This window comes from Eurytemora carolleeae, unplaced genomic scaffold (genome assembly GCF_000591075.1).
Source record: "Eurytemora carolleeae unplaced genomic scaffold, Eaff_2.0 scaffold1016, whole genome shotgun sequence".
NCBI lineage: Eukaryota > Metazoa > Arthropoda > Copepoda > Calanoida > Temoridae > Eurytemora > Eurytemora carolleeae.
This window is the reverse complement of record NW_019396901.1, coordinates 108,488-125,906: the sequence shown is the minus strand read 5'-3', so window position 1 is coordinate 125,906 and position 17,419 is coordinate 108,488. Positions and strand designations below refer to the sequence as shown.

General features: G+C 29.6%; 1 protein-coding gene across 2 annotated transcripts in view; it reads left to right on the top strand.

Moving 5' to 3' along the window:
• The first annotated feature begins 1,768 nt into the window (after positions 1-1,768).
• Positions 1,769-17,419, top strand: part of LOC111709926 (probable G-protein coupled receptor Mth-like 3) — a 31,292-nt gene continuing 15,641 nt past the window's right edge. The window contains exons 1-10 of one of the 2 annotated variants that reach the window (XM_023483872.1): positions 1,769-2,275; positions 2,878-2,984; positions 4,141-4,201; positions 8,726-8,776; positions 9,796-9,917; positions 10,220-10,288; positions 11,494-11,570; positions 12,734-12,807; positions 13,834-13,927; positions 16,237-16,304. In XM_023483872.1, the coding sequence (XP_023339640.1) occupies positions 2,193-2,275; positions 2,878-2,984; positions 4,141-4,201; positions 8,726-8,776; positions 9,796-9,917; positions 10,220-10,288; positions 11,494-11,570; positions 12,734-12,807; positions 13,834-13,927; positions 16,237-16,304 (806 nt within the window). In that variant the 5' untranslated portion in view covers positions 1,769-2,192. The remainder of the gene's footprint in view (positions 2,276-2,877; positions 2,985-4,140; positions 4,202-8,725; positions 8,777-9,795; positions 9,918-10,219; positions 10,289-11,493; positions 11,571-12,733; positions 12,808-13,833; positions 13,928-16,236; positions 16,305-17,419) is intronic. The other variant, XM_023483871.1, reaches the window with a different exon arrangement.

Here is a 17,419-nt window from a genome sequence, read left to right as displayed (position 1 = left end):
GGGGGGGGGGGGGTGCAGGGCGTTTCTAAAAAAATTGGTCAGAGTAAGATAATTATTAAAGTTTTTGAGCACTTTGATACATTCTTTTAAAAAGTAAAATTGTTATGGGATCTTCCTTTTTTTCTATTTTGGCGTTGACAACATTTTTTAACTGATTTTGCAGACACATGCTTTTAAATAATTACGTCACATAATTTTTCTGTAATGTATGGAACATTTACAAAAAGATAAGAGAGAAATTATTATGATAAACTTGAAAACAAAACAATTATCTGATTCAATCTTTTTCCATGAATCATTTAAAATTTCAAGGTTGATTTATGCATGCAAAATTTACACAGAACCCTTAATGATAATGATAATGATAATGATAATGATAATTATAATGATAATGATAATGATAATGATAATGATAATTATAATTATAATGATAATGATTATGATAATGATAATGATAATGATAATTATAATGATAATAATAATTATAATGATAATGATAATAATAATGTTAATGATAATTATAATTATAATGATAATGATTATGATAATGTTATCTAATGGGATGATTATATACATGATATCAACAAGGATGATAGTGATGATATCAATGATGATGATGATAGTGATACTATTGATGATGATGATGATAATGATGATATCAATGATAATGATGATAGTGATTCTATTGATGATAATGATGATAGTGATAATATCAATGATAATGATGATAGTGATGATATCAATGATAATGATGATAGTAATGATATCAATGATAATGATGATAGTGATGATATCAATGATAATGATGATAGTGATGATATTGATGATAATGATGATAGTGATGATATCAATGATAATATGATAATGAATAATAGCTGGAAATGCTAAAGCCCTAAAGTAAATATATTTAAAACTCTGTCATCTAATCAAGGAAGAAAGTATTGTCTAGTAAAGGGACTGATTGCAATATTACTAGCTGTGTATCCTTCATCAAATGTTTTTTTTTAACAGCTCTCTCGTTGTTTCAAGTATATTCGAATCATTCCTACACCTGTCACTTATGGGTTAATTTCCCAGTATTCGGGTCAAATCCTATGAATGATGTCCAAGTTTGAAGTAATAAATTGTATTTTTTTCTTCAAAAAAAATTATAATTCTTTTTCTTGCTTTAGAATATGTGAGCCCTGATCAGTCCTCAGTCCTCATTTGGTCGAATCAAGGTTATAATGCAAGGAAAGTTAATAATAGTTGCGTATACTCTGCGTACATATTGAAACCAGTTCTCTCTGGGCGGAATTTGTAAACAAGAATAGATGCATCAGTGTTTGTTTAGTATCCGAGGAGGATAAAAGCATTGAATTTTGAAAATTTTGATAATTCACAGAATAGTTTCCCAAGGCCAAAATATTTCATTGATTTTTTATGTGAAAGATGGATCCCATGTCAGGCTTCGACATCCGTCTTGTGTTTACATTACCGCCCAGAGACAGTACAAAAGATACGTACACCTCTAAAATAACTTTCCTTGCATTATAACCTTGGGTCGAATTACCATGCAAAATAAAGGCTTGGTCCGTCTTAAACACACCGTGGAAAATTTTAAATCCGTAAATTTTACACAAATTTTTTTAAAGCTTAGGAAAATTAAATAATTTATAATAATACTAATAATAATAAAAAAAAATTTAAAACTTAGCTTTCTTTCTGTTGTATTTAACCCAAAAAGGTGTTTTGTAAATTTACGCAGAATTCACGGTTGACAGGATAAACTTAACCAGTTTGTTACCAACCTAAAACTTGTATTCAAATGAGAAATACATCTAAGAAAGGAAAAAGTGAAAAAATGATCTCAAAATTACAAATGTGAACGCTTTAAAATATTAAAATTGAGAGTTCCAAAACTATTGTGAAAGTACATGGTTTTAATGTTTATGAATTTTAATCAGCTGATATAAACCGGTTGTCAGATGATTTGACTGATAAACAGCTGACTTTTACTGATTTTCAGCTGATTTTTACTGATTTTCAGCTGCAATTTTTACTGATGTTTAGCTGATTTGATTATTAATCAGCTGTTTTACTGATGTTTAGCTGATTTGACTAGTCATCAGCTGTGTTGATTGATTAACAGCTGATATGTATTGACAAACATCTGATATCAGATGTTTGTAAATAAGATGGTGACGAGGTGAATGACCAAAATGTTTAGTCTGGTGATAAATCTCCCTGTTCTAGCCGCAGTATCGGCAGTTAATCTGGAGCACCATTATGTAAGGTAAAAGAACATTTTATTCGCATTAGTTACAGAGAGAACCAGAATAAAAAGACGACTTTTACCCTAAATTTATGACTTTAACAACGAGACACAGCAATTGTACTGTCTAAACTGCAGACCCATTTTACTTAATTAGTGATTTAATAAGTTACTGTAAAACTACTTGCTTTGTAACAACATCAAATGCACTTAAGAATTGCGTTAATGTCGTCTTCCTATTCTACAGTTTTCTGGTTCTTACTGTATTACTTAAACATATTGTTTCTCAACTTTTCTCGTGCGATATTAATAATAATATGATGTATTCCAACCTATTTTACCAATATACTTTTTTATCTATTGACGCTATTATCAATAAGTCCAAAGGTATTCAATATGCGGAAACATTTCTCTATATTTTCGTAATAAAACAACTTTTAGACCTGGTCCTTGTCGAATGTTTAAACAGTCAGTTTTGACTTTTTCTAACCTAAGACATTTCAATATTTTAAATCTAAAAAACTTCCAGATTTAAAAGTTTTAGTTCACTTGAGTGGTTTATTTAAAAGTTTGGACCTTCTTTGATTAAAATTTTAAATGTTTAAAAAATATAATTTGTTTAGTAAATGTTGCCCCGGATCATTCATTCTTGACAGTACAGGGAATAATTGCGTTGAGGGGGGAAATAAAGATATAATTTTCCCCCCTCCCTTCACTGTTCTTTATAAAGGTAATAAATATACATATTTAATTTAAGTATCATTATTTCTTTTTACTCCAAGAGACTGTGAACCTCAAATTTACACTTTCATCTGAGCTGGGAACTTTGGAATCTTGGATATCGAGATCAAAGCTTGATCCTCTCTTTTTCTTAATCTCGAGACTAACCTGATCTTGCACTTGTATCCTGAAAACTGTATAAAATTCAACCAAACAGAGTCATGTGTATGAAGCCGGGAAATTTGAAATTTTGTGCACCATTTAAGATTAATATATAAAAACGGAAGAGACTCTCTAATTTTGAAAACCGGTTTTTGTTTCTTCTGTACTTTATCCAAAAAACAGTGGATTAAGCAAGAAATTAAAAGCGTCCACATTGAATAATGGATTAAGCAGTCGGGATTAAAGTTCCCAGCTCTGAGCAGCAAAATTGAGAAAAATTTAATCCTGCCCAAAAAATTCTTCGATTCTCAAATGTATGTTAGGGGGGACAGAAAAATCAACCCTATCTTTATACCTTTCTAATTTGAAAATTATCAATTTTTAGCTAGAAAACAAGAATATCTTAGAAATTTTGGCTTCTTTGTTTTGTGATTTCCTCTGTTTATATTAAGGGTTACTTTAAAGAATGTTAAAACACTGTTAAGAAGAGTATAACTAAAATAAAAGAATTGAATTGGAATTTCTAAAATTTCACATATTTTACTTAAAGGAAATGAGTCTTTGCCACAAACTTAAATGTTCTAATCCCTAAATATTTTCCATCCGATGGTGCAAACCTTAAGTTTTTTAAACTTACATCATCTGATCTAACAGAATTCATAGTTTGAAATATCTAAGGTCTACTACAATGGGATGCAAAGATATAGAGATTAGAAAATTTGAGCTTGTTGCACAAACTCAATTCCTTTATTGTGTTTGTAATGAGAAAATGAGAAAAAAAAACTTTAAACAATATAAAACGCATTCTTAAAAAAACGTTTTATAGAAAACTACGTTATAAATTAAAAATGGAGTTTTTTATGTCTATTAGACATTTATTAGACATTTTATTTTAGATGAATATATGACCAGTAGTGAATATGCTGTTACACGAGGGGATTTTATTTTAGATGAATATATGACTAGTAGTGAATATACTGTTACACGAGGGGATTTTATTTTAGATGAATATATGACTAGTAGTGAATATGCTGTTACACGAGGGGATTTCATGGGAAAATGCAGGTAAAATTTTTAAACTCAAATTATCCTAAATATTTTAATTTTGATATTTTTTCCGCAGATCTAACAAAATAATAATTATACATGTTTATTTTACGCAAATTTGAAAAGTTTCTTATGCTCAGGGGTTTATAAAGGATTTTCTAGGGAGTGGGGGGGATTTATTTTGCCCCCCCCCCCCCTCGGAAAAGAGGACACAATTGTTTTAAATATGTGGAATTTGAAGGAAAACCAAGATTTTGTTGGAGTTTGATTTTCAGATTCGAATGCTTCGCCCCCCTTTTACGCCTTTGTGTCTAATTTTCTTTTTCGCCTAAATTGAATACTTTAATCCTTGGAATTGTTAGATTTTCCCGCTCATTTAATTTTAAATAAGATCTGCATAAACAGAGGAACCCACAGCACAAATATTCTAAAATGACAAACTCTAAAATATGCAGTGATAACCAGAAAACTCTGAAATAGGATGACAAACTTAAATTATGACTTTAGATAGTCCAATGAGCACGGGAAACAGAAATTATTCAGTGTAAACAGACCCATTTCATTTGATTTGTAATTTTTTAAGTGTCTCGTAAAATTATTTTCTTTATAACAACATCAAATACACTTATGTGTTGCTAAAAGTTGTCTACCTATTTCAGAGTTTTCTGGTTTTGACTGTATTTATTTCGAAATACTTTTACATCAAATAAAGATTTGTAAATAAAGTAATATTAATTGTCTCTAAAGTCTGATAGTTTTTATGATCACCCTGTATTAAATCCTTTGTTTGGGGAATTAGGCTCGAAAATTCAAATTTGGGGAAAATACCAAATTATTCAAATTCAAGTTTGTGATGACGGAAATAATGGGCAATTGGAGATTTTTCAGACAAGGGGAGGAGTGTCTTTTTATATATATATATATATATATAAAGTCGTAATTCCTGTTTGGATGTTTTTTTGTTTGTGCATGTACGATCCTAACTCATAGACCGTTTGACTGATTTGTCGCAATTATTTTTTGGGAAACACGGTAGAACTACATGGTCTACATAGATGTTTTCAGCTTGGTTTAAAAAGAACTCCAGTTTGGTTTAAAAAGAACTCCAGTTTGGTTTACAAATTCTAAGTTGAGTACGTGGGTTGTTTTTTTGGCAAAGCTGGGTTTTCAAGCTCGTAAATATTAATAGTAGTTGACTCTGTTTGGGTACATGTTTGTTTGTTTGTTGGATCATAACTCATGAACCCCTTGACCGATTTGAGGGGGAGCAGTTGACTCTGTTTGGGTACATGTTTGTTTGTTTGTTGGATCATAACTCATGAACCCCTTGACCGATTTGAGGGGGAGTAGTTGACTCTGTTTGGGTACATGTTTGTTTGTTTGTTGGATCATAACTCATGAACCCCTTGACCGATTTGAGGGGGAGTAGTTNAAGGGGGGGGGGGGGGGGGGGGGGGGGGGGGGGGGGGGGGGGGGGGGGGAGAGTATGAAATAATGGAAAAGAAAAAGGAAGATTTGATTCTAAATCATGGATTGTAATTTAGTTTCTTAATCTTGAAAGAGATCTATATGTAAGACCATGGTTTTGGATGAACATTTTTTTATTATAATTGTATGTCAATGATTTTATTATAATTGTATGTAAATGGTTTTTAATATAATTGTATGTCAATAATTTTTAATATAATTGTATGTCAATAATTTTTGTTGTTTTCTCTCAATATCTTTCCAGTATAAATGTAAGGACGGCAATACAAGACGTTTATAGCAGAGGATAATAGAAAATTTAAGTTGTCAGCATTCCTTTATCTCATATATTTTAACCTACAGTTCTTTCTAATTTATGTAAAAATGACCTTAACACAGTTCTTGGCAGAAATTTATTTTCTATTGCAAATGATTGTTCTGTAAATCGGATCTTGTAAAATGTTAGTTAAGAAACAAATGAAATATTTTGATGTCCCATTGGAACATGAATGGAAAGTTCCGGTTTTACAAGAATGAATAATTTCTATGTTGAAGGATTCGATGATTACGTAATAACTGTAATGATAAATATGTTATGTATGTAATGAGTAATGACCAATGTCGTCTATTTTGTGCATAATTTTGCATATTTTTTTTCTATTTTGACACCTTTATTTTCAAAAATTTATTTAAACAAATTTAAACTACACCATTTATATATGTATTTATATCTTTGTGTGTGAATAAATCTTTATAATAATAATATTCACCAAGAAGCAGAATTTCTTGGCAATTAACTTCAAAATAGTTTATTTTTTATTTTTTCAGCATTCTAAATATGATTTATTTAACAATATTTACAAAATAACAAATAAAATATTATTTAGTTAACAATATTGACAAATTAACAAATAAGAATATGATTTAATTAACAATATTCACAAATTAACAAATAAGAGTATGATTTAATTAACAATATTCACAAAATAACAAATAAAATATTATTTATTTAACAATATTGAAAAATTAACAAATAAGAATATGATTTAATTAACAATATTCACAAAATAACAAATAAAATATTATTTATTTAACAATATTGACAAATTAACAAATAAGAATATGATTTAATTAACAATATTTACAAAATAACAAATAAAAATGAATGACGAAATTATTCATCCAAAACAAAATATCAATTTGATTCATTTTCGAGGAAAAATATCGCTAGAATCACTCCAGAAGGGGCTGATACATTTGTAGTCCAGTTCCATTTTCTCCATTTTCGAACAAAAATATCGCTAGAATCACTCCAGAAGGGGCTGATACATTTGTAGTCCAGTTCCATTTTCGAACAAAAATATCGCTAGAATCACTCCAGAAGGGGCTGATACATTTGTAGTCCAGTTCCATTATCGAACAAAAATATCACTAGAATCACTCCAGAAGGGGCTGATACATTTGTAGTCCAGTTTCATTTTGCCATATATTTAGTCTGTACTGTGTGCACTGTATGCGCTTGCTTACATTTGTTAAATGAACAGCAATATTGTTATTCCATGATTTAGGTCATAAATGAGAATATATTAATAATACTTATAGTGAAGAAAAATAATCTGATGAGAACCCTCTCTTATCACGTTCAGGGAAAACACACTCGAAAATATCTCAGCAGTGATATAGGGTCAATATTCAATACCATTTGTTTTCCTTAATCTTAATGTTCTTAACACCTTTTTACCAACCTTACCGGCCTATGATTCCCCCCAAATTCAACCAGCTTATCAAGTTAAAAAACAGAGTCGACTTTGAAGTGTCACAACGCCTTGGGCTTACATTTTATCGCTCTAACTCACTTTTCTGTAGCCCTTTACATGTACATTTTTTCACTTTAAAGTAAAGTATCCATAAATCCTTTCATTATTTTAATACAGAGATTTATGGACACTTTATTATAATACAGGGATTTATGGACACTTTATTATCATACAGAGATTTATGGAAACTTTATTATAATACAGTAATTTACGGACACTTTATTATAATACAGAGATTTATGGACACTTTATTATAATACAGGGATTTATGGACACTTTATAATAATGCAGGGATTTATGGACACTTTATTATAATACAGGGATTTATGGACACTTTATAATAATACAGGGGTTTATTGACACTTTATTATAATACAGAGATTTATGGACACTCTATTATAATACAGAGATTTATGGACACTTTATTATAATACAGGGATTTATGGACACTTTATTATAATACAGGGGTTTATGGACACTTTAATATAATACAGGGGTTTATGGACACTTTATAATAATACAGAGATTTATGGAAACTTTATTATAATACATGGATTTATGAACACTTTATTATAATACAGAAATTTATAGACACTTTATTATAATACAGAGATTTATGGAAACTTTATTATAATACATGGATTTATGAACACTTTATTATAATACAGAGATTTATGGACACTTTATTATCATACAATAATTTACGGACACTTTATAATAATGCAGGGATTTATGGACACTTTATAATAATGCAGGGGTTTATTGACACTTTATCATAATACAGAGATTTATGGACACTCTATTATAATACAGAGATTTATGGACACTTTATTATAATACAGGGATTTATGGACACTTTATTATAATACAGGGGTTTATGGACACTTTAATATAATACAGAGATTTATGGACACTTTATAATAATACAGGAATTTATGGACACTTTACAATAATACAGAGATTTATGGACACTTTATTATAATACAAGGATTTATGGACACTTTATTATAATACAGAGATTTATGGAACACTTTATTATAATACAGGGATTTGGTTAACAATTGTATTGTCATGAGGCAATAAAATTTAACAAACGTACTTTTAAGAAAAGTTTTTTATTGATGGACAAGCATTTTGTAATTGGAAGTTGTCAGTTCTTTATATATTGATAAATTGTTAAAGTTAAACAATAAATTATCAGATTTTTAATATTAAACTTTTTATATTAATATTTTTTAATATTAAACTAATATTTTAGTTTAGGACAAGTTGAAGTGAAAAGAGTCGATATTTTATCAACGGACGGCAGGTCATTTTTTCATTAACTTTCAAATATTAAAATTATTAAAATAAATTATTTTAAAAAAATACCTTAGACGCAAAAAAGTTAAAAGAGGCTGGGTGCCGTTGTAGTTTTGGGAGACTCAAATTTTACAGAGGGTGGGGGGGTCCGATTTACAACGTTACCCTATTAACATTTATTTGATCAATGTTGTGGAATATATAGTCGTTTTTCTAGCTTAAAAAATGTTTTATTTCATATTTTTTTCTCCGTTGTATAAAAGAGGATTACTGAAAATGACAACATCAGTTGCCTGAATTTCGTCGCACTTCGCTTCCCTCTGGAAAATATCATTAGCCGCCCCTGATTGTACAGAGAAACTTACATGGCGGCCATTTCTTGAACATAGGTCTTTTAAGATTATAGAAAGAATAATTGATTTGATATTAAAGATCCACCTGTCAAAACGTTTCTATAAGTCTAGTCATCAATGATCTTTTATCATTTAAAGAGAAAGTAAATTATTTTATAAATTTTCAAGTTAAAGTTTCACAGTGAAAGGTGCAAAGAAGGACTGTGTTTCGATACACATATTCGATATATATACATGTATACATATATATATTTATATTATATATATATTATATCTACAAAATGTTTCATGGGTCTAACCCAATCATCAGTTGGAATAAAACTGATACTGGAGCATTTTTTACAATGATTTTATGGATTTTTGCAGAATATGATAAAAATTGTTTTACACATTTAAAATGATACATATTGTTTTACTTAAAAAATCTTTTTGGAAAAAATCTTTTTGAAAAAAAATCTTCTTGAAATGGCAGTTCATAAGTTTCTTCTCTTGTTTACTTCTCCTCAGGTCTAGTAACATTTACTAAGTAGAAATTTCTCTTGGTGCCTGCACTTGTTCATTACTTCGCTTCTTTTATTCAATAGGTTTACAAAAAACTTGTATATTGTTATCTGAGGATGTAAACCTATTGAGGATTGTAAACCTATTAAATTGATTGATTTCTGTATTTTAGATATCTTGTAGGGGAGCTAAAGAATGGAAGTCAGTATTTAGAGGATTGGGAATATTATGACTGCGCGGATTTTCTAATTGAAGACGACATATTTCATCTTGTAATCGTCAAATGCGAAGGAGGTACAGTTGCTAAAATCATGATTGTAAAGCTTTTGAAATTTTACACTAAATTCAGTGGTAAACATGTTTTTTTCGGAATTTTGAATCATTCTATGTAAATTTCAATTAAAATTTTCTTTTAAAATGAATGATAAGATAAAAATTGTATTTTTTAAATGAGAAAAATAAGGTTGAAAACACTTAGTAAAAGTACAATTTGCGACGTTTCCTTTTTTATTTTGATGAAACAGATCAAAACCAACTACACTATTTTCAACACTTCAAAAATTAAATAATTTTTAAAAAAATTTTATACTTTTCAGTTGGAAACCTGGGATGTCTGGAAAGTACTTGTATTCAGAAATGCTGCCCGTTTGGATTTTCTTTAACAAGTAAATTTTTATTAAAATCTTTAACAAGAAAATTTTTTTAAAAAACTTAAACATGTAATTTTTATCAAAATCTTTAACAAGTAATTTTTTAAATCTTTAACAAGTAAATTTTCATCAAAATCTTTAACAAGTAAATTTTTATTAAAATCTTTAACAAGTAAATTTTTATTAAAATCTTTAACAAGTAATTTTTTTTATTAAAATCTTTAACAAGTAAATTTTGTATTAAAGTCTTTAACAAGTAAATTGTTATTAAATCTTTAACAGTAAATTTTTATCAAAATCTTTAACAAGTAAATTTTTATTAAAAATCTTTAACAAGTAAATTGTTATTAAAATCTTTAATAAGTAAATTTTTATAAAAATCTTTAACAAGTAATTATTTTATTAAAATCTTTTTTTTATTAAAATCTTAAACAAGTAAATTTTTATTAAAATCTTAAACAAGTAAATTTTTATTAAAATCTTTAACCAGTAATTATTTTATTAAAATCTTTTACAAGTATCTTTTTTATAAAAATCTTTAACAAGTAAATTTTTATTAAAATCTTTAACAAGTAAATTGTTATTAAAATCTTCAACAAGTAATTTTTTTATTAAAATCTCAATTGTTTGGTCCAGGTTTAACTGATTGTTTGGTTCAGGTTTAACTGATTGTATGGTTCAGGTTTAACTAATTGTTTGGTTCAGGTTTAACAGATTGTTTGATTCAGGTTTAACTGATTGTATGGTTCAGGTTTAACTGATTGTTTGGTTCAGGTTTAACAAATTGTTTGGTTCAGGTTTAACTGATTGTATGGTTCAGGTTTAACTGATTGTTTGGTTCAGGTTTAACTGATTGTTTGGTTCAGGTTTAACTGATTGTATGGTTTAGGTTTAACTGATTATTTGGTTCAGGTTTAACAAATTGTTTGGTTCAGGTTTAACTGATTGTATGGTTCAGGCTTAACTAATTGTTTGGTTCAGGTTTAACAGATTGTTTGGTTCAGGTTTAACTGATTGTTTGGTCCAGGTTTAACAGATTGTATGGTTCAGGTTTAACAGATTGTTTGGTCCAGGTTTAACAGATTGTTTGGTTCAGGTTTAACTGATTGTTTGGTTCAGGTTTAACTGATTGTATGGTTTAGGTTTAACTGATTATTTGGTTCAGGTTCAGTTTCAGGTTCAGGTTCAGGTTCAGGTTTAACTGACTATATATGGTTCAGGTTTAGGATGTGTGGAGGAGGAGCAAATGGATTATAAACCAACATCTTTAATTCTAACTTATTATAATGGATCAGAGGTAAACAAAGGAATTATATTGGATCAGAGGTGAACTAAGGGATTATAATGGATCAGAGGTAAACTAAGGGATTATAATGGATCAGAGGTAAACAAAGGAATTATAATGGATCAGAGGTAAACTAAGGTATTATAATGGATCAGAGGTAAATAAAGGAATTATAATGGATCAGAGGTAAACAAAGGAATTATAATGGATCAGAGGTAAACTAAGGGATTTTAATGGATCAGAGGTAAACAAAGGAATTATAATGGATAAGAGGTAAACTAAGGGATTATAATGGATCAGAGGTAAACAAAGGAATTATAATGGATCAGAGGTAAACTAAGGGATATAATGGATCAGAGGTAAACAAAGGAATTATAATGGATCAGAGGTAAACTAAGGAATTATAATGGATCAGAGGTAAACTAAGGAATTATAATGGATCAGAGGTAGATCAAATAATCTATGTTTGAAATACCGAATGTTTACACAATCAGGTTAATAAGATAAATTAGAAAATTCGAGTTTGTGGCAAAGACTCAATTTCTTTATTCTAAACATTTTTCAATTATTTTTTATTTTTTATCATTCTAGAGATTAAAGAAATTTAGTCATACACTTGTAAAACGATTATTTTCCTCTTTCTTTGCATGAAACAAGCTTGGGAACTCAGCTTTGCTTGGAAACTAAATTTTCGCTATCTTTTATCAACCTATTAACTTAGAATGTATCCGTGGTTTTACCAGGTTTCCCAATAAAACGAAACGTATGATGCAAATTGGTCCAGGGGAATTTTTGAGTTATGATCTGACAAAAAGTTATTACTGCTTTATATATTTTGTATATTGTTAAAATGTACACTGTACAGTGTACATCCATCTATTTATTTACAATTCTTATTTGCTTATGGGCCAACCAATCAACACAACCAACTCTGGTTAGGCGGGTCCAAACTACATAGTAAATTTTATTTGTATTATTTCGTGCTTTGTAGTTGAATAAAAATATGAAATATGAAAAATTTACGAAAAAAGAAAGAAAAAAGGGGAAAGTTATTTTATAGTTTTCTGGTTCCTCTGTATTATTTTCATAATAGATGAAAATTAACTTTATCTGATTTTTATTCTAGTCTTTATGTGAAATTCTTAAATTTTAATTTTAATTTAATCTTATTACAGGTTTTATCTCTTCAAGATGAAGTTATAAAGATAAAAACAGATTTCTACAATATTCTTTCAACTCTCAACCACAGGAATAATTCATAAATTTCAATTATAATTAATGATAAATAAACCTGTAAAATGTATAAAAATGATAAAAAGAGTAACATAGCAAATAACTTACTGAGAGAAATGTAAAAGAAAAATGAAAAACTGACAATTTTACTACTTGAAGATCGTCTTGAACAAATGAAAGTATGAATAGTGGGTGATAGTGCTCTAATGTATATCTATATATCAATAAATAATGAATAATGAATGAATTAATGAATGAATAGTACCCGTGGGTGGGAGTGCTCTGATGTATATATTCTCAATGAATAATGAATAATTAATGAATAAATGAATGAATAGTACCCGTGGGTGGGAGTGCTCTGATGTATATTCTCAATGAATAATGAATAATAAATGAATTAATGAATGAATCGTACCCGTGGGTGGGAGTGCTCTGATGTATATTCTCAATAAATAATTAATAATGAATGAATAAATGAATGAATAGTACCCATGGGTGGGAGTGCTCTGATGTATATCCTCAATAAATAATTAATAATGAATGAATAGATGAATGAATAGTACCCGTGGGTGGGAGTGCTCTGATGTATATTCTCAATAAATAATTAATAATGAATGAATAAATGAATGAATAGTACCCATGGGTGGGAGTGCTCTGATGTATATCCTCAATAAATAATTAATAATGAATGAATAGATGAATGAATAGTACCCGTGGGTGGGAGTGCTCTGATGTATATATTCTCAATAAATAATTAATAATAAATAATGAATAATAAATGAATTAATGAATGAATAGTACCCGTGGGTGGGAGTGCTCTGATGTATATATTCTCAATAAATAATTAATAATAATTAATGAATAATGAATGAATAAATGAATGAATATCGTGAGTGGGAGTGTTAGGATGAATATTCTCAATGAATAATAATTAATGAATAATGAATGAATAAATGTATGAATAGTACTCGTGGGTGGGAGAGTTCCGAAGTATAACCTTAAAAAATAATGAATAATAAATAATGAATTAATGAATGAATAGTACCCGCGGGTGGGAGTGCTCTGATGTATATATTCTCAATGAAAACGAGTTTAATATTCTTCTCAATGGAAGTTTACATCATCTAGAGTTCGAGGTATAAATATCCTAGATCCTAGATCCTAGATCCTAGATCCTAGATCCTAGATTCTGATACTAGATCCTAGATCCTAGATTCTAGATTCTAGATTCTAGATCCTAGATTCTAGATTCTAGATCCTAGATCCTAGATCCTAGATTCTAGATTCTAGATTCTAGATCCTAGATCCTAGATCCTAGATCCTAGATTCTAGATCCTATACCCTTGATCCTAGATCCTAGATCCTAGATCAGAATTCAAAGCTTGAAGTTTCTCTAAGGCCTACGCCATTAGGTTTGTGGTAAAAACGCAATTCTTTTAGATTTTGTGAATAATGTTTTTGTATCTACACGCTACAATTCATATTTGCATATTTAATAACGAAATGCGGTGACAAATATTTTACTAAAAAGCATAAATATTTGTAGATTCACATCATCTACACAACTTTTCCATTTTATAATTGAACAAAATATGGCTTTCAGTAAACCCACCTTTACCTAGCCAATATATATCTTTTCAAACAGAAACATTTAAATTCTAAATTGTGAAAAGTATAAAAATGTAAATATTAACAAATTATAAAACTGCTATAGTACTTAGCTTGTACCGGTATAGTGGGAATCAGACTTTGGGACTTTTTAAGCATTTCCTACGCCAATAACTTGCGTTTTTTACGTAATTTGCCGCAAGAAATACATAACTTTATTATCTTTTTACATAAACTTTATCTTAAAACAGATTGCAATGTAATTGGTTTTAAAAAAATTGGCAACTTAAAACCAAGGTTTTTTCGGGCTTTGCTCACGTTACTGGACTAAAATTCTGCTCTAGACTATAACAAAACTATACTTAATGACATCTAACAAATTTTGTTTTAAAATATGTGGTAATTTTTCCTACAAATGATTGCATGTCGTCTTCTTTCCTTATTCCAAGGGACTGTAAGTGACCCTCTATGCTAAGTTTGTATACTAAGATTAGATACTCTGGTTGTAATAACAATGTCGTCTTCATAACACTGGACACTCAAAATCCTAATATGACGTAACTGATTATTGGCGGAAGCTGAAGTGATAATGTCGATTGTGAGAGGGGGAAGGAGTTTTTACAGATGGCAACCGGAGAAAATCCTTCCCCCCCCCTCTCATCAACAGCGTTGTCACTTTAATACATTGGAGCGTTCTAACCTTATTATACAACCTTGCTCTATGCAAAGATGACAAAACCTTATTATACAACCTTGCTCTATGCAAAGAGGACAAAACCTTATTATTCAACCTTGCTCTATGCAAAGATGACAAAACCTTATTATACAACCTTGCTCTATGCAAAGAGGACAAAACCTTACTATACAACCTTGCTCAATGCAAAGATGACAAAACCTTATTATACTACCTTGCTCTATGCAAAGAGGACAAAACCTTATTATACAACCTTGCTCAATGCAAAGATGACAAAACCTTATTATACAACCTTGCTCTATGCAAAGAGGACAAAACCTTACTATACAACCTTGCTCAATGCAAAGATGACAAAACCTTATTATACTACCTTGCTCTATGGAAAGAGGACAAAACCTTATTATTCAACCTTGCTCTATGCAAAGATGACAAGACCTTATTATACAACTTTGCTCAATGCAAAGAGGACAAAACCTTATTATACAACCTTGCTCTATGCAAAGAGGACAAAACCTTTTTATACAACCTTGCTCTATGCAAAGAGGACAAAACCTTATTATACAACCTTGCTCTATACAAAGATGACAACAATACCCTTAAAAGCTTTGTCTGACCAAGGTTTCTCGGCAAAAGTGACTTGCGCATTTCTTGCTTATACGATCATATTTGATCAGATTAGGGTTTCATTCAAGAGTTGTAAAGAAGATATCAGTCCCTTTATAAAAAGTATTGTTAAATCTAAAAGTCTGTAAAGACCAAAAACATAACCTTTCCCAGCTTTTAGACTAAAGGAGGAAATGAAGACGACAATCATTGTTACAATTGTATTATTTAGATAACTGATGTGTACTGTTGTTACGTATTATTTAGATAACTGATGTGTACTGTTGTTACAATTGTACTATTTAGATAACTGATGTGTACTGTTGTTACAATTGTACTATTTAGATAACTGATGTGTACTGTTGTTACATATGTACTATTTAGATAACTGATGTGTACTGTTGTTACAATTGTACTATTTAGATGACTGATGTGTAATGTTTTTACCATTGTACTATTTAGATAACTGATGTGTAATGTTTTTACCATTGTACTATTTAGATAATTGATGTGTACTGTTGTTACAATTGTACTATCTAGATAACTGATGTGTACTGCACTGACACTTATGATACTGGAAACGGAACTAGAGAACTATTTTTAGTCAGGTAGGTTAATAATTCGAAATTCGAAACTTTTTAAAAAAATTTTATAATTATTTCTAAGACTGCTGGACATTTCCAATAAATGTTTTTTTATACTTTTTTCAATAGATGTAATTTTTTGTTGAAAATATGGGTTTTTGCATTTTTACATTACATTACATATTAGCTTTTAAATTGTATGATAAAAAATGTTTTCATATTTTTCTCAATGGCTGTTTTTTTTTGTATTTTCTCAATAGATCAGAAAATCGTAAGATTTATTACTTTTTATTCTATTGCGGCCATATTTGTCAAATAAATCAAAATATATTGCTTGCACCTAAATCTTTATTAAACATAACATGGAAAACTTTATCTTTATTTTAAATGAATATTTGTAGCCGGCCTCTATTATATTCCGCGTATATAGATTTGGTCCCTTTTGGATTTAACCTGCTACCAACAGGGGGGGAGGGAAAAGGGGAGGTGCTCCTGGAAAATTGGGGCGATGCCCCCCCCCCCCGTGTGTTCCAGAGAGAAAAAATGCTTGTTAGGCTTTTTAAATTTTGAATTATAAATACTAAAACCATAAAACAAACACTGTAAATAATCACCTTGAAACCACTTTGAAACCACCTTGAAACCACCTAAAGTCCAACTAAAAATTATCTAAAAGTAAGATAAAAACCATCTAATTATAAGCTAAACCCTACTTTAAAACCAACCTAACAACCTCCTAACAACCACCTAAAAACCATCTAACGACCACTTAACAACCACTTAACAACCACCTAACAACCACCTAACACCCACCTAAAAACCTCCTAACAACCACCTAACAACCTCCTAACAACCACCTAAAAATCACCTAACAACCTCCTAACAACCACCTAACAACCACCTAACAACCTCCTAACAACCGCCTAAAAACCACCTAATAACCTCCTAACAACCACCTAAAAACCACCTAACAACCTCCTAACAACCACCTAAAAACCACCTAACAACCTCCTAACAACCTCCTAACAACCACCTAACAGCCTCCTAACAACCACCTAACAACCGCCTAACAACCTCCTAACGACCACCTAAAAACCACCTAACAACCTCCATACAACCACCTAAAAACCACCTAACCA